This window comes from Notechis scutatus, chromosome 1 (assembly GCF_049901735.1).
Source record: "Notechis scutatus isolate UNSWTSFEM ecotype Mainland chromosome 1, rNotScu1.2, whole genome shotgun sequence".
NCBI classification, from domain to species: Eukaryota; Metazoa; Chordata; class Lepidosauria; order Squamata; family Elapidae; genus Notechis; species Notechis scutatus.
In genome coordinates, this window is record NC_142009.1 from 291,317,449 (window position 1) to 291,345,368 (window position 27,920).

The 27,920-nt window shown below is 36.5% G+C and overlaps 3 protein-coding genes across 10 annotated transcripts in view; 1 reads left to right on the forward strand and 2 right to left on the reverse strand.

Moving 5' to 3' along the window:
• The window catches only part of MLH3 (mutL homolog 3), a 22,373-nt gene extending 7,082 nt beyond the window's left edge, over positions 1–15,291 (reverse strand). The window contains exons 1-11 of one of the 3 annotated variants that reach the window (XM_026664422.2): positions 14,910–15,291; positions 10,927–14,169; positions 7,737–7,835; positions 6,706–6,776; positions 4,832–4,936; positions 4,544–4,616; positions 3,818–3,889; positions 2,974–3,082; positions 1,761–1,920; positions 1,082–1,105; positions 76–154 (exon numbers count right to left, since the gene is read on the reverse strand). In XM_026664422.2, coding sequence (XP_026520207.2) covers positions 76–154; positions 1,082–1,105; positions 1,761–1,920; positions 2,974–3,082; positions 3,818–3,889; positions 4,544–4,616; positions 4,832–4,936; positions 6,706–6,776; positions 7,737–7,835; positions 10,927–14,098 — 3,964 coding nt within the window. In that variant the 5' untranslated portion in view covers positions 14,099–14,169; positions 14,910–15,291. The remainder of the gene's footprint in view (positions 1–75; positions 155–1,081; positions 1,106–1,760; positions 1,921–2,973; positions 3,083–3,817; positions 3,890–4,543; positions 4,617–4,831; positions 4,937–6,705; positions 6,777–7,736; positions 7,836–10,926; positions 14,170–14,909) is intronic. The other 2 variants (XM_026664423.2, XM_087951903.1) reach the window with 2 other exon arrangements.
• A 1,608-nt stretch (positions 15,292–16,899) lies between these two features.
• ACYP1 (acylphosphatase 1) lies at positions 16,900–19,163 on the reverse strand. Of its 6 annotated transcripts, none has more exons than XM_026664420.2 (3): positions 19,101–19,163; positions 18,430–18,525; positions 16,900–17,260 (listed from the first exon to the last, which is right to left on the reverse strand). In XM_026664420.2, exons 2-3 carry the CDS (start codon positions 18,511–18,513, stop codon positions 17,045–17,047), a joined length of 300 nt encoding a protein of 99 aa, XP_026520205.2. In that variant the 5' UTR covers positions 18,514–18,525; positions 19,101–19,163; the 3' UTR covers positions 16,900–17,044. The 6 variants fall into 6 exon arrangements, with proteins under 6 accessions (XP_026520205.2, XP_026520203.2, XP_087808032.1 ...); XM_026664418.2 differs by lacking the exon at positions 19,101–19,163 and adding an exon at positions 18,911–19,045; XM_087951906.1 differs by lacking the exon at positions 19,101–19,163 and adding an exon at positions 18,879–19,019.
• An 18-nt stretch (positions 19,164–19,181) lies between these two features.
• Positions 19,182–27,920, forward strand: ZC2HC1C (zinc finger C2HC-type containing 1C). Its single transcript, XM_026664266.2, has 3 exons — positions 19,182–19,282; positions 23,251–24,546; positions 25,676–27,920. The coding sequence occupies exons 2-3, from the start codon at positions 23,269–23,271 to the stop codon at positions 25,982–25,984; spliced, it is 1,587 nt and encodes a 528-aa protein (XP_026520051.2). The 5' UTR covers positions 19,182–19,282; positions 23,251–23,268; the 3' UTR covers positions 25,985–27,920.

The window sequence follows — 27,920 nt, forward strand, 5'->3', positions numbered from 1 at the left end:
TTCTTTTACTGCTGACTTTTCAGTGACAGCATGTTTGCTTCAGAACAAAAAGGCATTAAACAAGCTTTTCCTTACCATGGCAGGCCTGGGAAGCTAGCACTTTCGTAATGGTTAATGGTAACGTCGCTTGTGACCCACCAGTTGTCTGTAGTAACTGAAAATAGGAGTATATTGGTTGATTTTCTAAAAACGTTGAATGAAGAATGAAAAGTACTAGTAGTTAGATATAACGAGATGTACAAATTACAACCTGTAGCCTTTGAAAACTTTAGCTATAGTGCCAGAGCTCCTCCAAAAGCTGCTGCTCAATTTTATTTTTTCATATGATAGAAAAAGAAAATAATAAATATATGGGAAGTATTTAATTAAACTGTACTTAATTTTATTTAATTTGAATTTAATAACATATATAATTTTAATATACCTACATTAAATTTATGGAGTTTGTCCTAGATCTATCAACTTATTTCTAACATGTTATTTAAAAACCCTTGAGGTAAAAAAAGGTATTAACGCATATATTAAAGTCACTGATCTGGAGTCATGTTTGACACCAGCAAACAAATGAATTTGATACAACTTTTTATTCCTAATGCTGGTTTTGCTATTGTTTTCCCCTTATAATTATTCACATTATAAAATGAGAATCAACTGATTCCCTGATTACTTTTTTAGTGAGGATATATGTAAGTCCATTCATTTCCAAATCTTCACAACAAAATAATAATCCGTGTGGACCATGTCACAGTTTTTCACGTCACTTATAGAAATTCCCTTTGATTCCAAATAAAGATGGATTCCCTAGTTAAATACTTTTATTAAACTATTCTGGAAAATTCCTGCTCTCTAGATATGCTCTTTTAAAATTAGCTAATATGTTTTACATTTATTAATACTAAGCAACGTAATGAAGTTATTCTCTAACTATTTTGGCTACTGATGAAAACGGGAACCTACCAAAACTTTAAATGGATAGACAAAAAAATCAAATGTACATTTTCTCATTTTAAATGTATTTAGTAAAACATTTCCATTTTATAGCATTCTTCAAATTATATACATAATCTTCCAAAGACCATACCTCAATTTGTTCTTGAATGAGCTCCTGAAAAAATAAACAAAATATGATGTCAGAATTCAGTTTCTGTTTTGTGTTTACAAAGAAATGTTATCCTCTAAAAAAAGATTATGAAATAATGACAGAAGTATCAGAATACAATGATATATACTTTAAATTTTAAAAAAGACAAGTTCTCAGTTAATTTTTTGTAAAGCCACTATTATCAGAAACTGAGTATATTCTTTTTTGAATGCAAGGACAGTAATTGATTGCCAATATACACATAAACCAACTGGAGGGAAAAATAGCTCGCTTCTTTATTAGAAAGGCTACAATCAGTACCAACTCAGAAGTAGCAGGTTTATTAATAAGACTTCAAACAATTTTTGAAAGTGCTTTTTTAATCCAATACACTAAAAACCTAAAATAACCCAAATGGTTGCACAACTACAAGAAAATATCCAATTTCCACAGATCATCCTGATATAGAACTGCTAATTATAACTTTAGTCTAAAGCTAAACCAATTAAAAGCATGACTTTTCTCACTCTACATGTTATCTTACATTTTATTCAGGATTTTATTCAGACTTCAAAGTAAAAAAACTGGAAGATAGTTTTTTATGTAGTAGAAATTCCAAACTTTGTGTTGAACAGTGAATTAGGGCAAGCATCATTTAATACCTATATTCTTATCTCACCTGCACAATTCTCTTAGTCACGGTATGCCTTCCACGTCGCAATTCATTAGCTTCTTTCTCCATAAAACACAATGGAACTTTCCCAACTAGAATCTGAGAGAGATTGTTTTTGGGAAACAGCAATTCAAGGCCTACGTTCTCCAGACTTTTATGACAGCACCTGCAAAGTTAAACAAAAATTCTAATGAGCAGGCTCAGATACTCTAGTTCAGCAGTCGCCAACCGGTGGGCTGTGGCCCACTGGGAGCCGTGAGAAAATTTTGGTGGGCCGCAGAGAAATCTCACCCCCAGAGCACCCCCAAAGCAATTAATCTAGGCTGCGCAGAAACACAAGGCTGTGCCACCCACATAGCCAGCGGGAACTCTCCCTGCCCACCCACTCCTTACCCGGTAAACTTGCCTGCTAAATTGCTATTTTTCCTTTTCCGATGGAAGATAGATAGATCTCTGAATGAATCTGTGATTCTATGAGCAATTCAATCTGCCTGCCTGCTTTGCCTGATTTTGGGTAAAAGTTGCTCTTTTTTAAATAAAAAATTCAATATTTACATGCATGGTGTGTTGTGAGTTAATTTTGTGAGTTTGCTTGCAAGCAAATTTTATGTGACAGACTGAGCTAGCCAATGGCAGATCTCTGAATGAATCTGTGATTCTGTGAGCAACTCAATCTGCCTGCTTTGCCTGATTTTGGGTAAAAGTTGCTCTTTTTTAAATAAAAAATTCAATATTTATATAAATATTTATAATATTTACATATAAGCCATGTCCAGCCAGTCACATGACCACCAAGCCACACCCACAAATTAGTCCATGCCCACAGAACCGGTTAGTGGTCCCTGGGATCTAAAATTATGAGTTTGGTGGTCCCTGAGGTCCAAAAGGTTGGCAACCCCTGCTCTAGTTCTCTTCCAATGTTGAAACTCCTGAACTACAAATTACTTCAAATTTTCAAATAGGTGTGACAATTAATAAAGACCAATCACTTCTTGAGTCAAAGTTTGTGGAGAATCTATTGCAGACCGTTTACTCATTGATCAGTTCAGCAATACAATATTATTTATTTTATAGGATCTTATCCAATTCAGATTATTTTTAATTCATTTCAGAAGAATAAGTATCAATACAATGATTTCATAGTAAAAGTCTAATCTGAAAGCACCCGTATGTTTTTGAAGGAACAGTCAATATGTTGGATGCTGTGAGTAGTACCAACCATAAGAGTCTTCTCTGATCCTCTGTTACGTCAATCTCCAATGGGGGAGACAAAGTAGAAGCCAATAATTTCTTCTTGCCCAGTGCTTCATGTTGCTTGTCATAGGAATCTAATAATAGAGCAACAAAACCATTGTTCATGATGTTTTGAAGACAGTATATATTCACTAAGAAATTAAATATTATTCTACCCAGCAACTAATGGGCAACCTATGCTACAGTATTAAAGAAGAAATATTATTTAACCTTGGCAGCAGTCTTGTTAATGTTGCACTGTAACTGTCAATATTAACCAAGGCATCAATCATTATAACACTTTTATCAACAAATTATTGTCTCTGAAATAGTAGAGCAAACTGTCATAACTATAAATGACTCCATTTAAAGACTATAATATACACTTCTATAATATACACTATAATATACACTATCCCAGACAGTTTTTCACATTTTTGGCCAATTATTGCTGCCAGGCCATAGAAGCAAGTTTTCTCTTGGAGTCTTCACTTTAAGAAATTCATAGCTGTTGTTGATCTGGAGGTCAGTGAACTATTATAAATTACAAGAATTGTTGCTATCTTTCATAACTATGACCAGATTCTGGTAAAGCTCAAAAATGCCATTCTTTGTGGTAGACAAAATGGAAATTATTCATATTCTACTAAAACATTTACAGAACCTCCAATAAAATCTATATAGGAATTCCTAATCATCAATGATGAATTAATATCATACATTCATTTTAATTATAAATATATATTTGTATCTCAATAAATTTGATTTTTCAGCTTCCAGCTTATTTTAGCAGCTGTAAAAGTATTTTCTTTGACCATTTGAAGCTGTACCTGTGATAAGTTGCTCAAGACGGACACGCTCATGGGCTGCATGCTGATCCACAAGTACAAGAAGATTCCCATCTAGAGCCATAAAAATAGCATCTTCATCATCTTAACACGTAACACCAGTTCTAAATTTAACCTCAATTTATCCTCAGCTTGTGAGGTAGGTTAGAACGTAGGATAGCAATTTTATCAAGCTTATATGAGAAGCATTTCAAACAAATAGAAATTTGAATTAGAAATCTTTCAGTTCAGCTTTTTTCTTCCCTTGAGGGAACAGAACAGTTGCAAGAAAATGTTTTGGAGCTCACCTAATTATATTATTTCAAGTAAGACTGAACCCCTTGAATCAATATTACCAATGCAGTCGAATAATCAATATTGTTCTGCATTTCATCATAAGCCACTGTGTGTAGTTATTTTCCAGTTAATAAACAGATATATACACATAGGTGTTAGCAATTCAATAGAATCTGTATAAAAGAGTTGCTGGCAGTTAGGCAGAATAATCATTTAGTAAAGCATTATTATTAGGGTGTTCCAGTTTTATTTTTTAAAATAATGAGAAACTTGGGATGATTTAAAATGGTTAGAAAACAAAATGCACGATTTTGTTCAATTAATCTTTCTCGCAGCTATGAAATTATCTCATGTATAACTAAGTTTTACAAAAAGTTTTAAATTTTACAGAAAGTTTAAAAGTTTCTTTTATAAGAAGAAATTGCACTTTACCTGCATGTTCATTCTCATCTTCCCTAGTGTTGATTAAACATGCAATAAATTTATTGTCCACTTGATTAAGGACCTATAAATTATTCAAAAATAATAACAGTTTTTAAAAAACAGAATTCTAGAGCATAAATAAAAACATGTGATTTCATTAGATTTTGACATTGTTAATATGGATCACTATTTTACCATAGATTGTTACAACCCAGAATAAGTGTATTCTGTACAAGTGTTCAATTTCAAATGTTCTATTTCAAGTGATAGTTGCAATGCTGCTATTTACACATTCACCTGCAGAGAATCAATCATCTTTTTAGTGAACCGATAAGGATAGAGGATGTTATGTATTTTCACAGCAAGGGTATCTGCCTGCCCACTGCTAACATCCAGAGCAACCTGTAAGATAAATAATCTCTTCTTAGAATTGTTACTAGATAAGAAAATGGCAGACTAAAAAAAAAAATCACATCCCCACTTTAATATCAACATGTCTGATATGGAGGATAAAGACAAACAAAACTATAGTAAACTATATTGTAATTAGGTATCATTCTAAAAACAAATTGCAGAGATTCTCAACTGCTTTTGAATTAATTATCCTTAATAATAACCCAATTATCCTGGCTTAAGCCAATGGTGATCACAATTTATTCATGGTTCTGGAGTCTGATTTGGGAAACAAGGTCTACTTTTGCTGGGAATATTCTCCTTGTAACAATTTAAAAAATAACTTCCCTCTCAAAAGTAAATGTTTCCTTTTTTTTAGTGCAAAGCTGGTTGAGACTCAGCTGCTACAATTTTGCTAAGCCTCTTTTTTTCCCTTCTGTGCACTCAACAATTAAATCCTTCTAAAACCAAGTCATAGATGCACAATCCGGAGAGATTCCATGAATTAGGTCTAGCTACTGGTTCCTTGGTTTTTGCCACAGTCATTGGCTCCACAGAGTCATCTTCAGTTCACCATACCTTCCCAAAAGTCACAATTTACTTGCCAGTGATATGAAAATGTTTTGCCATTGCATTCTTCCAGGATGTTTTTTTTCCCTTGAATTCACAGTTTGAACTGAGGGCAGTCAGTGGTGGCTAACCTTTTTGGGCTTCTGTGCCGAAAATTGTGTGTACGCTTGCACGCCTGTGCTCGCATGCCAGCACCCAGAAGGCAACTAGGATCTCCTGTCGGTCTCCCATTCAAACGGTCTCCCATTTTTTTAAAACTCCACCAAGCTCAGCCAGGAAGCAATACATCTTTACAATATGTGCATAGCCTTACAGAATTAGCACACAGACTTACAGTTACCATATATAGTTACCATAGGGGCCAGACCCATCTATTTAATTGCCAGAATGGACTGAAAATATTTGGAGAGAGCTCCACAGTTATTTTAGGATACAAATGGGTCTTATAATAATCCAGTTATCAAGTAAATTGGGGGGGAAACTTTTTGGAAAATTATGAGCAAAAGTAGTATAAACTTTTAAATGATAAGACTACTAAAACAACATACTTTATCCTAGATACAATAGTAAAAATATGATTCGGTTTTTTTTTTTTACTTTTGAACATGTTAAAATATATTTTCCTCCACTTTTGAATTGCTTTGAATAATTAATATGTGCTTTAAAACCTACACCAGAAAATAATAGCATGGATAAGTTTAATCAGTTTTAATATTATAATATACAATGCAAATAATTATGAACAAATAATAAGAACTTTCCCTGTTAACACTCCTGCCCTTTGGAATATCTTGCCCCCTGGACTGAGATTGGCTTCCACTCTCCTGACTTGCTACAAGAGCTTAAAGACTTGGCTCTGCCAGTTGGCTCGGGGCTCCAATGGGGAGGGGCTTCACATTGGGGATGATTGATATATTAACAACAGATCTCACTCCTCCCCCCAGCTCATCCTACTCCCTCCGTATCTTTTAGTTAGTGTTTTTATAGTAATTTATTTCTATTTGTATAGGTTTTGTATAGTTTTATCCTTTTAATACTATAAGCCATCCAGTGTTACTTTGTGGTAAAATGGGTCACCAATAAATTAAAGACAATAAATAAATAAATACTTCATGATTACCAAAAATTAAAATGAATGAATGAATGAATGAATGAATAAATAAATAAATAAATAAATAAATAAATAAATGCTACATAATACTACCTACCTCTGGATATTGAGCAAACACAGGATTGTCCCATTCTGAAAGTAGACCCTGAAGAGATTCTTCTTGTGCATCTAAGGGAAAAAAATAATATGCAATCTTGAAATTATAAGAATTGTGTCATGTTTGATGTGTGTATGTGCATGCGTGTGTGTATTAAAATAAGTTATTCCAAATGAAAACTAGGTGTATCCAAGGAAAAATTATGCCTGCTCTCAGAGATTAGGTACGAGATATATTTCTTTTTGCAAAAACCTTACATTTTGTGCTAAACACATTCTGAATCTTCTTCCAATCTAGTGTACATTTTAGTACACAATACATGTACTCTGTTATTTAAAAAATGTTAGAAATCATTGCCTCCTCTATTTCAAACCACTGCCACTGTTTACATAGAATTGAACACTTTACACTATCTACAATACTGCAGTCCCAAAGGTGCTTTTTCAGGAGGCAATTGGACTTTCCTGTTTTTTCTTTGAAGATGTTTTGCTTCTCATCCAAGAAGCTTCTTCAGCTCTGACTGGATGGTTGGGAATGGAAGGATTTATATTCCTTGCATACAGCAGGTCATTTGCATCCTTTTAGAGGGTCCTTGAAGCACTTGGAGGTTTATCTGTGTCCTCAGGGTCAGGTTTATCTGTGTCTTCAGGGTCACTTGAATAATGCTAATGGTTCCTGTAGTCTGCAATTTTTCTGGAATTCTGTTCATATTCCTACACCATTAGAAGGGTGTTCAACCCAAATTGCATAGCTAAAAGTCTGTAGAGATTCTCAGTCATCCAAGTCAAAGAAAAAGTAAGAAACTCCAATTGCCACCTGAAAAAGCACCTTTGGGACAACCATGACCTGGATGATTGAGAATCTTTACAGACACAATACTGCAGGTAACTTTGAATCTAGAAAAGCTATTTGCAGTTCTACACATCATGGGAGTCAGACAAATATAACTGTTAACAGAGCTATAATTGCACCCAATTTCTGTTGGGACAGTTGCAGAATTAGTATTTTATGCCCTGGTAAATTCAGCCTACCTCTGTAATCCTGACTTTCCAAATTCCTCTCTTTCTGTGCGTTTGGAAGGAAGGGCACAACAACTTCACTTCGAAAGGGATGGCACCTGCACTGAAACCCTAAATATTTAACAGGTTACTTTGATATGTACTCTTATAATTACCTCTGTATATGCTCCTGCATATTATTACAATCCCCAGTCATCCCATTTTATACATTCACAGGGAAGTCATACTATAAAACTAAGCAGATTCGAATTACATCTTGGTATCTTCAAATAAATAAACATGGGCAGTTATGTGAGGTATACAAATAGACATTAGTAAGGTTAGTAATGATGTGGTTCTCAAACAATGTTATAGTCTTTCACATTAGAAACCTAGAAGAAATAGAACATGTCAGGAAAAAAAATATCCTAAACAAGTAGAGCCAAAGAGAGTTTTCGTTCAATAGCAGATGTGTTGTGTTTGAAAGTATATACTGAAGCAGAAGTGTGAGCCTCTGGGGCCCACTATCAGTCTAGTCTGCTTCATATGCTACTACTGAGCCTTACATTCAGATTGCATGCAGCTGCATGTGGAAAAATCTATGTTTTTCCCCATGAAAAAGATGATTGCAAATACATAGTCAGGAAGATAGTATACATTTTAAAATGAACTAGGATTCAAGCAGTTTGAGAAATGCTGCAACATAATTTAATTACCAAAACTGTGTTGCTAAACATAGCTACTGTATGCACAAGTTCCATTTAAGTACACTTCTAATTATGCAGGTAATTGGACTATGTCAGTGATGGATAATCTTTTCATCGTCACATGCCGAAAGTGTGTGCGCGCACGCACGCATGCCTGCCCCCATGATCCAATGCACCCATTACTCCTTACACCTCTGCGCATGCGCGCACGACCCCCCGTGTCACGTACCTCTGTGCATGCGGTGTGACCCCCCCTGCATGCTTCCCGCCTCCCTGAGCATGCGTGGCAGATACCTGACAATCAGCTGTCAGGGGGCGCGTACACATGTGCAGTGGATCAGTTCCAGGTGATGGCTCGCATGCCGGCAGAAATGGCTCTGCGTGCCACTTCCGGCATGCGTGCCATAGGTTCGCGTGCCATCACAGAACTATGTTCTGTAACAATACCCATAATTTTTGATATAGTAATCTGTACTGTGATTGAAGAAGAAAAGACAAATCAATTTGCTTGAAATTTATTGTCTTAAGTACAGAATGAAGCCAGATGATTCAAGAGAAAATCATTGTCTTCATTGCTAATTGGACAATCAAATTTACAAGAATTCTATAAATTAATTTAACACTTCTACCCATATACAGGTAGTCCTCAACTTACAACCATTCATTTAACAATTGTTCAAAGTTGCAACGGCACTGAAAAAAGGTGACATGATCATCTTTCACATTTACGACCGTTGCAGTATCCCCGTGATCATGTGATCAAAATTTGGACACTTGGCAACTGTCATGTATTTATAATTGCTGTGGTGCTCCAGGAGTATGTGATCACCTTTTGTGATCTTCTGACAAACAAAGTCAATAGGGAAGCCAGATTCACTTAACAACTGTGTGACTAACTTAAAAACTGCAGTGATTCACTTAACAGTGGTGGCAAGGAAGGTTGTAAAAATGAGATAAGACTCACTTAACAACTGTTCTACTTAGCAAGAGAAATTTGGGGTTCCATTGTGGCAAGTTGAGAACATACATATATAATAGAGCTATAATACATACAGAGCTGAGCAAGATTAAATAGAGAATTACTATATAGATTTTAGGAATATATTTAACTAGTTGGTTAAATACATAGTCTTGGAAACAATAAGAGGAATTTATTATTATTCATAGTCAGGGGTGGGATTCAAATTTTTTAACAACCGGCTCTGTGGGCGTGGCTTGGTGGTCATGGTTTAGTGGTCATGTGACTGGGTGGACGTGGCTTGATGGTCATGTTATTGACTGGGCGTGGCCAACTCAATATCACTCACATCGAGGCACGCATCTTCTCCTCGCCTGGCCTCATGACTGTGGGGATGCTGCAACAGTCGTAAGTGTGAAAAATTGTCATAAGTCACTTTTTTCAGTGCCATTGTAACTTTGAATGGTCACTCCACACAAGCAAAATACCAGCAAAGGAGGGGGGGAAAGACTCCAGAGATGTTCCTGAGACAGGAAGTCTAGTCCTGCCAAGAATGTAATAAGGATTAACGGAGAGGCAGTTTCTGTAAGCAATACCAGAATGTTTCCTTCCTGCCTTCCTTACAGGATTAGGCCCGTAATTTCTTCTGACAACCAGTTCTCCGAACTGCTTAGAATGTTAACCGGTTCTAGCGAATAGGTGCGAACTGGTAGAATCCCACCCCTGTTCATAGTGTGTTATTCATAGTGTGTTAAGTATGATGGAATCATACTTAACATGCTTGATTGATTGATTTGCACAATCTGCCAGCTCTTGGTAGTTTACACAATATAAAGAAATTATTAAAACATTCACAGTGCATTTAAATTATTACTTATTTGAAAACTCATTAATAGTATATCAACAAGACTAGCAGAAATTAAAATATAAATGACATCACAGTACACATGATTTCTTTTTCAGTGCTTATATTTATTTTCACCTGGGCTAATCTGTCATTTATCACTGATTTATGAGATAAGCTATGAACTGACTTTCTGCTGTCTCTTAATGATTTATGTCTGTTCTTTCCTCTGTTCCTTTCCTAAAGGTAAAGGTTCCCCTCCACATATGTGGTAGTCATTCTGGCTCTAGGGGGCGGTGCTCATTTCCACTACAAAGCCGAAGAGCCAGCGCTGTCTGAAGACATCTCCGTGGTCATGTGGCCGGCATGACTAAATACCGAAGGTGCATGGAACGCTGTTACCTTCCCACCAAGTGGTCCCTATTTTTCTATTTGCATTTTTACATGCTTTTGAACTGCTAGGTTGGCAGAAGTTGGGACAAGTAACAGCTCACTCCATTACACGGTGTTAGGGATTCGAACTGCCAAACTGCCAACCTTTCTGATTGACAAGCTCAATGTCTTAGCCACCATGTCCTTTCCTAGCCTCTCCATAATCTCTCAGAGTGTATTGGGGAAGCTATTACTCTGAATAATTAAGATTTAACTCCTGATACAACCATTCTCTCCATAATGCTATATTGGCAATGAAACAGTTGTACACCATGTACTTACCATTCTCTATGACATTTACAGCTATTGTACTTAGATCTTTAGTACAAGCTACAGAAGTTTCTTCAGGAGGAGCTGTATAGGAACTCAGCCCACTCATTTTGTTGATGAATACCATTCTGCCCAATGATGCATCAAATTTATAAAACCACTCAGAAGGATTGAATTTTGGTTTCTCACTCACACTTGAATCATCTGTGTTCTTTTCCATATTTCCAGGCACATTTACACTTTGAAGTTCATTACATTTAGCAGCTTGCTTTGTAAATTCACCCATAATGCTTGAGTCTTCACAAGAACTGTCAGTACCCACTTTGTTGCACAGAACTGAGTGTCTGTTTTGGGAGATTGTATATTCTCCATCAGAGTCAATGAAACAATGACTGACAGTTTCTTCCACCTCTGCTCTTGCACTCAATGTACCCATTGAATTACCTTGTTTATCAGAGGCTGTAGCAAACCAATTACTTTCTGTTTCTTCCTCTCTTATGGAAGGACAATGTTGAGATTTTTTATAAGTATTTTGCGAATGAGTACTTCTAGATATGAGACACTGTACATTTTTAACTTCAGGGCCTGAACACACTTCAGTTTGAGCTGAAGATTTATCTATGGGTTCTGTACTTATAACATCCTGATCACATTCTTTCATTCTTGACACTTTAGAGGCGAGTGACCTTGTGCAATTAGATCCAGATAGAGATTTCCTTACTTTTTGAGAATATTCTGTAATGGTACTTGAACTAAAAGCTTTTTTGATAGACAGATTTTCTTCTGGGGAATGTTGAGACTTTTCTAAGGGAAGGAGGCAATTACAGCCATTATTATTTGACTCAATATATTCTTTTGTTGGAGTTTCACAAATATTCTGTAGAACTGTTCTATCACTAGCCATAGATTTGGAATAGACTGGTGCTTCATTACTATTTGTTTCTATACCTTTTATTGATTCATTCCTTTTAAAATTCCCATAATATTTTCTGAACCTATCAAGGGATCCCAGTTTTGAATGGCAACTTAATTTTGTTGAATCACAATATTGAACCCTAACAGAAACGTCATTTATTTGCCTATTGCTGTTTATATCACCTAAATGATTAACTGAATCTGCAGGCACTACAGGCATATATCCTTTTGCATGTGATATTACAGAATGCACAGTACTATCTGCAGGAAGTGAGACTGGTATACTCTTTTTCTCTAGCCATTCCTTTGTATTTCCTGTGTGTATGATATTGGTTTTCATCATATATTCTAAAGAACTCGGAATCTGCTCTGAAAATTCTAGCTGTTTTTCAAACATATCCTTGGCACTTACTGGACCCAGTTTAGCCTGTCTGTTTAATAAACTACTAGATTCTGTTGTTTTATATGATGGCTGATTTTGAGGTAAATATGCTGTAATGTTTTCAGAAGCCAGTTTCAAAGGATCAGGTTCTACCATCAGTCCTCTAGCAATATTTAACTTGGTAAAGGATTCTCTGCCCTTTTTTTCCGACTTGCATTTTTCCATCATACTATGTCCAAAAGTATATTTACTTTTAAATTCATCAATATGTTTTTCGATTTCAGTACATCCCACAGTGTCTGAATCAGGGCTCCTTTCCTGGATTCCTGCATCTTGTTGACTATTAGTATCTTTCCCATGGTCCTCAGTACAAAGCAAAGTATCAGAATGATGGTCTGTTTCCGAAATTTTGTCTTGGGTGCCAAGTTCTTCTGGGCATTTGGATCTCATAACATCAATGTGTAGTTCTGACTCTTCAGGGACTTTATTGAATTTTAGAAAATCAGAAATAATGTTATTTTTATTGGGCAGAAGATCTTTACTACTTCTCAATTCATGAACAGATTCAAAACCAGTTACATTTGTGTAAACACCTACTTCTTTCACATTATTAATAGGTTGTATATTATCTGGTATCTTCTTTGTCACTTTCCTTCTGACAGATTTTGATTGCAGATTAAATGTTTCATAAGACTCCACAATATTATCACAAGCTGACTTAAAGCTCTCCTGCATATCCTTTTCTTTGGGGAGAGAAGACTGTAAAGCTATATTATCCAAACAAAAATCATTATTTTCATTAAAGTCTGTAGCAGCTTCACTACACAACTCAATAAATAGATGTTCTTGCTTTAAAAATGCCTTTACTCCTTCTTCAACGCAGGTTAGGAGAGCATCCCATCTGCGAAATTCTATTAAAGTTTTTGCAGGTTCCAAACATATATCATATTCATCATGCTGACATTTCACATTGATAATAAAAACACCATGGAGTTCTGAGCCAGAACGATAGCGGACAGGACTTGAGAGCAAAGACCCAGTTTTTGTTTTACATATAACACTCTGTTTCCTCAATAGAAAATCAATAAGCTTATGCAATTTTGTTTTTAATATCAATCTATTATTTATATACAAAAATTGAATATTCTTATTGTAATGTCCTTCTGAACTGATAAAGCCCATTATTTTAAATCCTCCAGACCTATAGTTTATTTCTAGTAATTTCTGAGATTTACTTAGACCATAAATCTGAGAAAAACGTGTGCACATATTTTTTGTTTTGGGTAGCTGAAGCACCATTGAACAGGAAGCTTCATTCCGTAAAGAAAAAGACACAGATGAATGAACAAGTGAAAGAGCCTCTACTTTATGCCTCACTCTCTCAAATTCCAGTGTGAAATCCATGCACTTTCTCCTCACAGGTAGCTGATGGTACAAATTGTATACAGTCACTGTTGTTCCAAGACTTGGCCTACTCAGTTCTGCTTCTGAGACTTCAAGACCTTTTCCGTTGTGAAACAGTTTCAAGAAGGTTTTTGCTATCCTACTTGTCCTGGATGATATTTCCAATATACTGGCCATACTTGCAATACTTGCCAAAGCCTCTCCACGGAAGCCATAAAACTTCAGATTTTCTAAGTCTTCCAATGAATAACATTTACTAGTAAAGTATCTATTGCCTACTTTGTCGAGGTCTTCTCTTCCCATCCCACAGCCATTGTCCACCACCTGGACCTTAAAGGTTTCCAAATCCACTCTAATAGCAATACATGTAGCTTTTGCATCTATGCTATTAAGGATAAGCTCCTCAACACAATGTCCGACTGAATTAATGGCCACTCCAGAGCGCAAACTGGTTTGTATTTCTTCAGGCAAGCATTTGATCATTGTAAGAGAAAAGGCTGTTGAAATCTCGGTCTATTAGTTATGCATTGCCATGTGCCTTTTCTGTAAATATCCTGTTAAAAAAACAGAGAATCCAATGATCTTTTAATTTTTTAGCCAGATATTTCACAAATCCCTTAATATTTTCCAGAGTGTTTCCAATACTCATTTTATATTTTAATTAACAAAATACAGTTCAATTTAGAAAAAAAATATTTCACTTAAGTTCAACCTAGATATGTTTAGTTAGACTGTTTTAGTTAAAATTGAATGCAGGAACTATTAGCAGGGATGTTAACATTGCTCTCCCTGTGCTCTTCCCCCTAAAATGGTTTTTTTCAGTCAACTCCTAATTCTCTGTTCCCATTAATAACTGGTCAGCTGAGTAGTGGAGAAACTGGACAATTTATTTCTAAACTATAACATGGAAAATATTAGGAAACAATGACTATTGTGAGCTAACTTGCTATTCTTTGATTAATGCAATTGTAATTTTGCTGTGATAACGAATTATATTTACAAGTCAGTTGGTGCAATAGTTAACACTCTTACATTCATTAACACCATTCATTTTTGGCTTCTACTTGTATTGACATTTAGCCTGTCACACACTGAGCTAAGCTCTCACAGGACTGCTGTGAAGATAAAAAATGTGCCAAGTCCCTTCCACACATCCTAATAGGTTGAAAGCTTGGACGAGTTGAAAGTAAAATGTAAAACAGGTAAAAGGTCTTTACAATGTACATTTTCGAAAATGCTGCACTTCTGAGACTATTTTAGCAATAGACAATAATGAAATCGGAAGAAGTCCCACCTTTCTGCCAGGTTTAAGGAGGAACTTTTGGCTTCAAGATGATTGACGACATGAGAGAAAGAGGGAGGAGGGAAGCGCCTTCCCCATCAAGCAGTTAATGGAGATCTGTAGTTAATTCCGTTTTCTGCCCACCGCCTCTCCGCTGAAGTAATTTCAGGCTCTGCCTCCTTTTTTTTCGTCACAGGTGTAGCCAGAGCTGCCCCGTTTCTCTTCCGTGTTTTTCCCCCCCTCTGGACAAAATCACCTTAGTGGGACCCGACTCAACTCTCATCTTTGACCCAACCCGCCTCTTAGCTTTATTGTCGATCATCTGAAAGCAGGTCCGTGCTGAGGAAGAAATTGGGCCTTCTCAAATGCCTCGTGTGAGAACTTCAGTTCCCAGCGTACACCAAAATATTACAATGCATTCTGGGAGTTGTGGTATTTTTGTGATCTTTATTTAAAAGACGGATCGAACTTTTCTGTTACCTCCTCCAAATCACTGTATAATATAAACCTGAACTTGCTTCTGATCCGCTCTAGATCTCCTATAATCAACTATTCCTGAAGAATCTTTCCGCAATTAAACAGCTGCAGAATAAAAAATCTTGAGCAAGAGGACAAGTAGCACCGAAAAAGTGTTTAAATATAGGTGGATACATATTTTCGGCTTAAATGAAAGTTTGAGCTATAATCGTGCACATCGTAAATGTGCAATTAGATGGTCCTTGAAACACTAGAACTTTTTATGAATTTTTACCATTTTGATACACAACACTCTTTCAAAGTTGTCCTTCAAGAGGTTAAATATAAATAATTACATTTAGGGAGGAGAAATAAAAATTATATATTCAAAAATATATGACAATCGCATAAAATTAGTGCCAAAAAGGCACTAATTTTTCTTAAAATGGTTGTCAACTTTTTTCACATATTTATTTTTTATCAACAAAGATAAAATACAGAAAAACACCTTGTAGGAATACAGTATTTCAGGTTGCCAAGGAGCTAAAAGGAATATTGTTGCTGAAACATGATATAAGCAGCAGCAGCAGAAGTGAGAAATACATTTAAGGCTGCAGCTCTAACTTATGAACTCTAATTATATTCCAAGGCATATGTGCAATGAGAGACAATATTTGAATATTAATTGGGAATGATGTTAATTTGTTAAATAAAACTGAGGGCTGTACTACATTTAGGTATTTATCTCATGCTTAGATTAAATATCCAGCAATGCAAATTAAATACTTTTGCTTGTCTGTAAAGATTCTCAGTCATCCAGGTCATGAGTGTCCCAAAGGTGCTTTTTCAGGAGGCAACTGGGCTTTTTTTTTTTTTCTTTTGAAGACGTTTCGCTTCTCATCCAAGAAGCTTCTTCAGCTCTGACAGGATACTGGGGAATGGAAGGATTTCCCCACTATCCTGTCAGAGCTGAAGAAGCTTCTTGGATGAGAAATGATCCAAAAGAAAAAAACAAAACAGTCCAGGTGCCTCCTGAAAAAGCACCTTTGGGACAATACTTTTGCTTGTGTTTTGGTGAAGTACCAGTTAAAAAGAATGTCTTTAATTGGTCCATAGGAGTTGTATGAATTCCATAGCCCTGACAACCCCTCCCCCAATATGGCTATTATATTCCAATTTGTTAATCTTCATAGTTATAGCATGGTTTGTAACTAGATTATACTGAAATGCAGAACAAAAACATTATTTTTATACTTTGCATAGCATATTTTAAGTCTTGATCAGAAAAAATCATTTACACTTATTTAAAAGAGTTCCTTTTCTTAGTGTATATTTACCCCCCATATCAAGTTATTTTATAATTTATGAAAGTTCAAAAACTCTAAAACAAAAAGCTAGTAAGTTTGCAATGGAATTCTGTAATTTATATTCTATATACTTGCAATCTTTTAATATGTATATTTCAGTTTTATACATAGCTCTGGATATGATGCAGCAAATGTGTCTTTATTAACAGTCAAAATATTGGGACATCACTCAATTCAGGAAATGTTTATCTTAAAATATTTAATAGAAGCTTTATATAATAAATAATTACAACAGAAAGAATACATTTAACCAATTACAAGAAAATGAATGACGCTCTTCTAGACAAGTCCATGGTCCAACCATGTTTTCTATTCTTAAGCCTCTTATTTGATTATACAAAAGTCACTATGCTCTAAATGAACAATTTTCTTTTCATTGTGGAATTCAGCTCTGTCGATGTGAGATTTAGGACTTCCAGTTTTCTGAAGCCATTCCTGAAGTTGTCGGACTTTGATAAGAGGGCCTTGGATTTGTCCTTGCACGGTGCCATAATTAGTATTTTGGACCCAGCCAACTAGACCCAACTTTTTTCCTTGTGCCTAAAAATAACAATACACATGCAGATATTTAAAAAATCATATACACAATATGATTAATCTGAATTATATAAAAACCTTTAGAATTCCTCTGTAGAGAATTATTATAACCCCACTAAATTACTATATAATCCAAACTTCTGCTATGCCATTCAAAGATAAACCAAGACTAATTGGAAATGTATTATTTGATGTTAAAAAGAGCTAATATAAATGACAATGGCATCTTACAATAATAAAAGTATATACAGCTTGCATGTGTCTATTCTTCTGATTTCAATAATATGTCTTAATTCAAGTTAAGGCTACAGGTAACTTATAACCATTCATTTAGCAATGTTGCAATTTAGAATGACATTGAAAAACGTGATTTATGACTAGTCCTTGCAATGATAATCATTGCACAATCACCATAGCCATGATCACAGTTTGTGTGCTTGGCACCTGCATGTATTTGATGATTGCAGCATCCTGGGATCATATTATCACCATTTATGAATTTCCCTGCCGGCTTCTGACAACCAAAGTCAATAAAAGCCAGATTCAGTTAACAAGCACATGATTCATTTAACAACTGCAATGATTCACTTAATAACATTGGTAAAAAAAGGTTTTAAAATTGGGGTACAACCCATTTAACAACCACTTTGCTTAGTAGCAGACATGTTGGTCCCAATTGTTTTATTTATTTATTTTTATTTTATTTTGTCAATCACTTACAAGATAATAGGTATAACTGTAAACATGAGTAAGAAATAGGTACAAATAAATGGGGACAATAGGACAGGGATGGGAGGCACGTTATTATTGTGGTCATAAGTAAAGGACTATCTGTATCCAGGTGCCTAAGCAAAAGCTCCAAAGTTCTCACAATTATATTTATATCCCACCCATTTCACTGTCAAGCGACTCTTGGCTTAAAACATTAAAATACAATATAAAATGAAAAGCACATTCAGCATTAATTTTTTAAAAACAACAACAAAGAATTACATAAAAATGGACCAATACATAAACCAGATGGAAGTAGAGCCTTCTAATTTACTAACCACTTCCAGAAAGTTCACCAGTTTGGAACCAAGTGCAGAAGAGAAATGAGGGAAAAGTGACAAAAAATTGCCAGTACTGCACAATCTATTACCTCAGGGAAATTGCAGATCGAGCCCACTCACCTGGGTATGTTTCCGGAAAAATACCCCTTGCACCTTCCCAAACACCTCATAGTCCACCGAAATGAGGCCGCTTCCCTCAGCCATGGTCGGGGGTGCCTGTGCAGAAAGCAAAACAGCAATCAGGCAGAAAAAGAGAGGCAGGTGCCATACCCGCAGGGAGATCGTCCCTCGAGCAGCCTCCAAAGGCTCTTGCATTGTCGAAGCGATCCGCTCCCCGGGTGCCTACGCAGGATAACTAAGTTAACCTGGCTCTCGCTTCCCTCCCCTACCTCCGGGCAGGGGAAGTTGGAGGGCAAGGCGCACGGCATCGCTCCGACAGGCCCCTCCCTTATTTCCATCCCGTTGGGTACACAAGGCAGAAGCGCCAGAGACCTGCCGGGTCAGGTTTCGCCCGGCCAACCCGAAAGTTTCTCTGCCAGCTTCGCAGATGGCTGTCAAGAGAGACCCACCCACTAGAACCGAGCGAGCGCGAGGGGCGCACCAACGGCCACTAACGACGAGCACGCTTCGTGGAGACAGGCTTCGGCACGTCGGAACCGAAGTGGAATTAATTAAACGATTTATAGTCGAGCGGCGCTGCTTTGTAGGGCTAAACGGCGGGCACTTTGGCCTATAACTAACACCACATAATTAAAGAAAAGCCGGTATGCTTCCTAAGGATTCTCACCCACCGGAAACCGCTGAGATGGAATCGGATGTAGCGGGGAGGGGGGGGCGCTGTGGTTGCTACGCAACGGCGCTAAACCGCCACCCGAAGGTCTGGCAGTGGCGCCGTTCAGAGAAAACAGGCAGGCAGGCGCGGCGTCGCGTGCGCGGCGGTTGTGTGTCTGGAGCCGGCTGGCAGACTATTTTGGTAGGTGCGTGAATTCAACTTGTAGCAGCCACAGTGCCTCCGTCTGTACCCTCTTCCCTGAATTTTGTCAAATTTCGAACCGGCAGTTCGAGTCCCATTATAGTGTAAAATCATTAACGGAGACGAGCGCTAGTTTAATGCTGTGTAAAATTGTAGCAGCCACCTTTAAGGCGGGGTTAAAAAAGGCATTCCCTTCAGCCCTCTATAGCAGGGGTCTCCAACCTTGGCGACTTTAAGCCTGGTGGACTTCAACTCCCAGAATTCCCCAGCCAGCTTAAAGTCGCCAAGGTTGGAGACCCCTGCTCTATAGAACTATAGAAGTGAATCCTAACAGCAAAAGCATTCACAAGCAGTAACAATCCTTGCCTTATCCCGGCTGATATGGAAAGCTAAGCGGACTCGGATTTGTATAGGGGAGACAACCAGAAATCCCCAGAAAGTTAAAAAAAAAAAAAACTAGAGAAAAGGTCCCAAAGGTGCTTTTTTTCAAAAGGCAACTGGACTTTCTGGTTTTTCTTTGAAGAACCTAGAGAAAAGGAATGGCAAACCATTTGAAATTGTTGCCAAGAAATATGGAAGAGCTGGAATTCAACTGGAAGGGTATTTTACCTAGAGAGATAGGCATTAGGAAGGAAAAGGGGCTAGAGTTTTAGAGTTATGAAAAGGTCATCTAAGTATGATTTAGCTGCCTTCAGGTTCCACCGGTAACCACACAAAGATAAGTTATTTCTGCTCTACAAGCTAGTAAATAGTTTGATTACCTTGACTTGTTTAGATTGGGCATAAAAATACAGTACAGTAATGAATTTATAGGACAGCTGAAAACAAGTACTGTATATGGCTGATATCTACAGATTTCCACTAGCTTTAGGATAAGTACATTTTAATATATACAACATATTTATTATAGAAGTAAGGAAATGCTATGATGGAGGATGAAAAAGAGATAAATAAACAAAGGTTTCCTCATGCTCCTTCCATTCCCTTTCTGTCTTTCCTGTCTTAAAGCAGTTTATCTGTTGTATTTATTGACCTTCTTGATTTATAACTTTTCTAAGTTGGGAAAATGGGAAACATAATTCCTAATGAGTACATTTTATAGACTGTGTACAAGTGTTCCAAATATATCTCGAGAAGAACCTCTTTTGCAGATATTGATCTGTTAGGACTTTGAAAACTTAATATCAACATGTACCAATTTAGATCACATCAATAAACATCCGAAAGCCAATGAAGATTTTTCAGTATACATATTGTTATTCCTTGAATTTTGCATTGATTACTTGTCTGGCTGCCTCCTTTTACACCAACTGCAATTTCTGGATGTTTTTCAAGGTTAGGTCCATTTAACACATTGCAGTAACCAAAAACCAAGATGGGATATACTGTAGTGAAGGTATGGACAATTGTTGCTAACTTATCAGAAAGAATTGCATCTATCTGTGCAAATATAATCCTTACAATCTTAAATCCAATGAGAGCCAATTAAACAGCACTCTCAGACTGCAAACCTATTATTTAACTTTATCTGGAACCCCATCAAAACAGGCTAAACTCAGTTCACAAATCTGACCCCAAGACCCATTCTTATCAGACAATCTAGAAAGATACCTTTGTTTAGGATGCACAACTATTGAAATCTAGTCAGTCTTCATACACATGTTTATTTTTTTAGTTTGGTTTACCAAAGTAATGTTTGCATCACATCCCTGCCAAATGAACTGAAATGAGTTTGTTTTGGTCTATAATCACATAAGCATCCATAATCAATGGACTTTTTTGTAACAGAGGCAACAAATAATATCCCATCTGCAAAGAAGCATTACTCACTACCTTAAATATGAGATCAGTTGTGGTTGATTTAATAAACCAGGTGGGGCAAGGATCAAATAATCAGGTGTTAAGCCTATTTCTGTACAACCTGTTCAACATTCTAGAGATTGAAAATACAAAATCAGAGAAAAAATTATGAAGAAAGGATTATAGTCTTACGATATACCAGTATTCCAAGTTGAGATAGATCTGATTATACAAAAAAATATGTAAAGTCTTCTATTCTCTACTGCAAAATCTTGGCAAAGAAGGTGCTGCAGAGTACAGAATATAAATGTTGACTAATTAGTTGGAAATAAATGCAGTGAAGGCAAATGGAGATTCTGCAGGGTATGGTAAAAAATGTCATAATGCAACCATAATAGTATTATTAAATCAGTTCATTTTTATAAGCATTGTACACATTCCACACTTAAGAAACAGATGGAGCTTCACTCACACCATTGTGGCCACCATATTGATTTTTTATACCCACGGAGACAGGAAAGTGAGCAACTGTTTTTCTTCCAGTGTCGTACAGGTGAGCTTATAAACAACCTTAGTCTGATCTCAGTGTAAGATACTTGTTTTCCAGTTCTCATTTCTCCTATGCACTTCATTTTTCTCAGTAGCCCTAAGGGTCATTTTCATAGTAGCCCTAAGGGTCATTTGTCTCCTCAAAGGTTGTCATCCTAACCACTAAACTTATTTCCATATTCTGTAGATTATCCAATCTATCAGCATTATAGCTGACAGATAAAGCAGAAAATTCCTCCAAATACACTCAGGAAACCATTGGACTATAATCCTCAGTCATTTTAACTGGTCCTCCTTCCTGCAGGTTTATACTAACCATCAATTTGAAATTGACTAGGTAATGATCTCTCTGTGGCTTACATAACAGAAAGACTTCCCATTTTCAGATCAAGAGTTATGGTGGTGCAGTGATTAGAATGCAGTATTGCAGGCTAATTCTGCTGACTGCCAGGGGTTTAGTCCTCACCCACTCAAGGTTGACTCAGCCTTCTATCCTTCTGAGATCAGTAAAATGAGGACCCAGATTGTTGGGGGCTATATGCTGATTCCGTAAAACTTTTTAGAGAGGGCTGTAAAGCACTGAGAGGTTTTATATAAGTGCTATTGCTATTAGCAGTCATTCAGAATAATATTACCAAATCCTGAGTTTGACCTTTTATGTATGCAGGTCAGATGTAAATTGGAAAAGACCCAGAGTAATCAAGGGAGTTATTAAATCTTGAGGTGCTTTTGACTGAGCAGTTTCAGCGTGGACATTGAACTCCCATGAATATGGAGATAAGGATATTCTAAGATTGCACTGAGGTCATCCACAGAAAGAGAAGTAGCAGGAAAGATGGTACACTAATAGTATTATCTTCACATTGTCCCAGCCACATAGGTGCAGCATCATGAATTCAGCACTGGTAGATGTCTCTGGAGATTTTCAGTCATCTAGGTCATAGTTGTCCCAAAGGCATTTTTTTCAAAAGGCAACTGCGTTTTCTTTGTTTTCCCTTCAGGGAAAAACAAAAATGTCCAGTTGCCATTTGAAAAAGTACCTTTGGATCAGCAGTGGTAGACTAATGATATACACGGGGTAGCAGCAGGAATTCATATAGACCAAGTCCAATGCACCTCACCACTGACTAATCCAATTTGCAGCATCATGGTGTAGCCAGCTGGACAGTGCTAGGAGATGTGAGTGCAACCTTTTCCTCTGAACTATGTTTCTATGATACCCATGCAAACACTTTCATCAAGATTAAATCCTGCATAATAAATCTGGCTTGTAATAGCAAGACCTTTAGGTTGTGCGTGGTACTTTTCCCCCTACAAATGTAGTTGCATTTGGGTCAAAGTAATAACTATATGGAATAAGCTAAGTATGGATGTGGCAGTTTTTATGGTATCCACAGTCAGATATTGTAAATTATATTAGAAGCAATGCAGTACTGCAAAAATAGATCATTTTATTTGCACACTTCTTTTTATTGATCATGGCTGAAATCCCACACTGATTTTGTTGAAGGACAACATTAAGTTACTTGCAATCAGAGCATATTTTCTCAATAAAGGAATAGAATTATAGAATGAGAGCAGGAATTATAGCATGTATATAATTTGTTGCATTTCTTCAGATTTAGTGGAAATGCTGAATGGCTCAGTTGCAGCTGGCTGTGTGTTCGCATATGGATCCAATAGCATCCAATTCCAGTCTTCCTGCAACAAGCCAGGAAAGACGTCATCCTGAAGTTCTTAAAGAACAGTCCCAGCTAGAACATTTGAGGAATAATATCCAGCAACAACTTGTGTGCTGTAAAGAGAAGAAATTGAAAGATCTTCATGTTCACAAAGAGCGGAGCTCTTCCTGTACTCGGCCTGCAGAAAATAGTCAGTTGGGCTTAGAGAAAGCAAGTTTTTATTCTGCTGGCCCACATAACTGGTGTTTCAAGGGTCAGGCCAGCACTGTGCCTTCCCACTGGAGAATGAAGCGGAGAGAAGGTGTTGACAGAGCATATCCACTTAAGCCGGTTTTCCACCCAAAATCTGAGAATGGTTCCTTACCAAGTTCTTGGCAAGTTGGAAATGCACCAGCAACAGAGATTCCTTCCTGTGGGATTAGCTCAGAGAAAACAAAAGTCTCACATGCGGTAAAGGCTCAGCCTGTAGGGGTGCACACTCCTTTTTCTGTACAACAATCTAATAGAACAACTTCTCATTCACAAAGAGCAGAGTCAGGCTATATTCAAAAACTGGAGGCTGCTGGACGAAGTTTGGAGGAGGAAATCCAGCGAAAGGAGACTCTCCTTAGGGAGAAACTAAGGAAAACAGAAGAAGAGCTCCGTAAAATCCAGTGGAAAAGACAGCAAACTAAAGCAGAAGCAAGAAGAGACCAAGGAGGATTATGGATGCCAGAGAAAAAAATGTCAGCTATTTCTCAAGATTGTAATTCCAAATCTATTGCACAATGTGATGATGATGATGATAAAAAAATGCTTGTTCCAGAGACTGTGATAGCTTCAATTGGGACTGTCCTGCTTCCACAGGCACTTCATATGGAAAGGCTCAAAAAGCAACGATTGATAGCTAGCAACAATAAAATTAGAGATAACTTCTCCAATATTTCTTCCACTCACAGCCTAAAACCAGCATCTGTATCCAACCAGTCTTGTTCTCCAACTGCAACCCCAATAGGTCATGCAGAATCGGTGGCAGCAGAACCATCATATCTAGAGGTCCAGAATGATATAGAAGATTGGGGAGAATGCAATTTTTGTGGACGGAGACTTTACTGTTCCAGGTTGGAGAAACACATGAATATTTGCAGAAAAAATCATGGATCCAAGAGAAAAGTGTTTGATTCAAGCAAGGCTAGAGCGAAGGGCACTGAATTGGAGACATATCATCTCTTGAAGGGCTCATATATTTCACAGGTGATGTGCATACTAATTTATTAAATGTATCCTGTGGTTTATATGGGGGTTCTTAATGCATTTTCTAACTTATGTTTTCCAGCCTTAAGCTTATTGAGCAGCATCTGGCTAAGATATGATTTGGTTTTTTTCTTCTGACCTTTCTTTAAAACAGGCCTTTTCTTAATATCACTTGATGGTCCATAATTAATTTTTAATTTCCATAATATAAATGCAGTAATAAATATGATGACTGCTGAAAATGATGTTTGGAAGACATCAAAAAATAAGGCAAAATCTCCATTAATGTTTATTTAAGATACTAATACTTGGCCTAAAAATACAGAGCAAGTTTTTTTTAACTGTTATTATTTGTAAACTAGGAGGCAATGAGAATGTGAAAACGAATGGTTAAAATCGTTATGTTACAGAATCTGTAATGAATGCTCAAAAGTCACTGCAACAAGACAGAATAACAATTGGTTCTAGGGAAAACCATAAAATGAAGAAATCATTTATATTTAGGATTATGAAGGAAAATAATATAGTAGGATTAAAATTTATCTTCTTCACACTATCCAATTCATAACATTCTAGTGCAGTAAGTTTCATTCACAATTCAGATACGGTATTGAGATATTTTAATGATGGCATAGATTAAGAATGTTATATTATCAGCTTGAAATGACCTAAGGAAGAAGTGGAAATGACTTTTAAAAAATTAATAAAGTTCACCCTTTACATGCATTTTATAGTCCCAGTTATCTAATTTAAAAAATTCAAACTGGCATTAGAAATAATATACTTATATATGACAATATAACTTCTATAAAGAACATCTATAGATAGCCTTGGTGACACAATGGTTAAAGTGCAGTACTGCAGGCAAACTGCCCAAAACCTAGAGTTGAAGGTTGAAAAAAGAACCCAGATTGTTAGGGGCAATATGTAAATAATACTTCTACATTGTAAAGCACCCAGAGGGTGCTGTAAAGCACTATGGGGCTTTACATAGCCTAAATTGCTATACAAGCCTAAATGCTATTGGTATTACCATAAAAAATTAGTTACAGGAATGATCACAGTATGAGCTAACAAAGTTGCATTAATTATTTTAAATTATTTTTCCCACTTCCCCTTCTTGCTGCAGAGAAAAACTTCCAGCCCAAGTCCTGATACTCCCAAGCAAAGCAATGCTACATCTAAACAAAGCAACTGGAGACAGAAGCATGACTCTTTCATCAAGACTTTGCGCAGGGCTCGTGAAGTGCAGCGCATCATCTCCAAAGGGGGAAAGGCCTCAGATCTTCCTCCAGCACCAGCTATGGAAAACCCAGACTACAAATTGTGTCCATATTGTACTCGTCAGTTTGCACCTAAGGTTGCTGAGAGACATATTCCCAAGTGCAAGAACATTAAAAATAGACCTCCACCACCACAGCAAAAAAAACATTGCTAGCAAATGGACAAGATGACATCTACAACTGGTGTTTCTTGCAATTTTCTGTTTGATGCTATAGAGAAGCAGTTTCAGTGTAAAACCAATGAGAAATCCACTAATTTTAAGTGATCATTAACCCCTATATATTACAGGTCAAAGCACCTAGACGGACAAAAAGTGGCTTTGTTTTTATCATCTTGAAATTTTGTATTCTGTAAAAATGGTTCCCTGGGATTCCTTGCATATTTTGCAGTGGAATTTTTGTCCGTTTCTTAGAACATAGAAGAAGGGCCCTGCAAAAAGGCCTATTAAAAATCGGAAGAAAATATGAAGTTCTTATAAATCATGGCTCTATACTTGTGACTCTTTGATGGCATCTGAGATCAGTTATTTCTTGTATGAGCTGCCAGATATCATTTCTTTGCTGAGTACCATAACAAAAAGCACCCATGTTCTAGAAAATTCCTATTTAAATTTTAGAATGATAGCTGGAGAAGAAGAGTAAAGGTTATTTCATTGCATTACGTACTACTATTTACATTAGCTGGGAAAAGCTTTAAAGTCAGTTTTGTTTCTTGTTACATAAGGTTAGTCTTCCTCACTTTAAAGTAATCTATACAAATTGCTGTAGAAAAACCTGGAAGTTTGGATGGATTGTTTTTTATAGCATAATTGTAGTACCTGATTTTCAGCTCTATGCAACTTTAAGATCAGTGAAAATATTTGGGAATAGGTCAACCAGAACAATCAGCAAACAAATGGAATAAATATATTTATAAGCATATTAGCTGTCTTCAGGCAACAAACATGATCTATAATAAAATATGTAGAATCTAAGTTGCTTGCAAAGGCAAATGTAGTATTTGCTGAAAGTCAAAACATATCGATGAATGCTTTGTTTGGAAACAAATTTTGCGTAACACACTGTCAGTATAGTATGTGAAGATAGAACAAGAAGCAATGGATGGAAAGTAATCAAGGAGAGAACCACCAAGAACTTTCCTGACAGTTAGAACAATTAATGGAACACTAAATATTTTCAAGAAGAGAATGGACGACCAATGGTATAGGATTTCCTGCTTGAGCTACCAGAAGATATCCAAGATCCTTTCCAACTCTGTTCTATTATTCTATGTCGCTAGCAAAATGTCAAATGGATTTGAGCAGGAAACCTGGCTTTCACCAACTTCTTGTTCTTATTTTTCTACCCAGCTTCAGAAAGGAAAGTTTTTATAAGTCTTTTGCACCATACATAGATTTAAGTTATTTCAAATAATGTGTGTTGGGGAGAAGGCAGTGGTTAGTTTTATTTCCCTTGAACCACATCCTTGTCTTTTAGAAAGCTGACCTATAGTTTTTTAATATGGATAAGTCTAATGTATACAGTAAGAAAAAGATTTCTGCATGAAGACCTTTTTTGGATGCTGTATATCTAAGCTGAACCTCGAAATGTTTTTTAAAATGATATATCACCCATTGCAATATTTGTTACATATTCTCACTTATTTTATTTTTATTAATCAAATTTATACACCCCATCTCACTATCTAAATGTCTTAGGGCAATTTACAAATAAAAACATCTATACAAAAATAGACAATGTTAAAAAACAAAGTTAAGAAGCTAAAAAGAGAGCCAGTTTGGCTTAGTGTTTAAGACACTAGGCTAGAAGCCCAGGGTTGCATGCCATCATAGGTTCCCCATGCTAATGGAGCCAGGTCTTATTGTTCTGGAAAACCAGAAGAGTGGGGAGCCAACCTCATCTTAGGGGGCAAAATGTTCCATAAGCAGGTGTGTTGGCAGAAAAGGCTTTCTTCCTTGATTCCACCTAAAAACATTTATTTACCTCATGGGGTCTGCAGCATGCTTTTCCTATTTGTTCAGGATCAATAAATAGACAATCTTTTCAAAGTTTTTTTTTAATAAAATGGCACAGGTTGGTGATTAAAAAAAA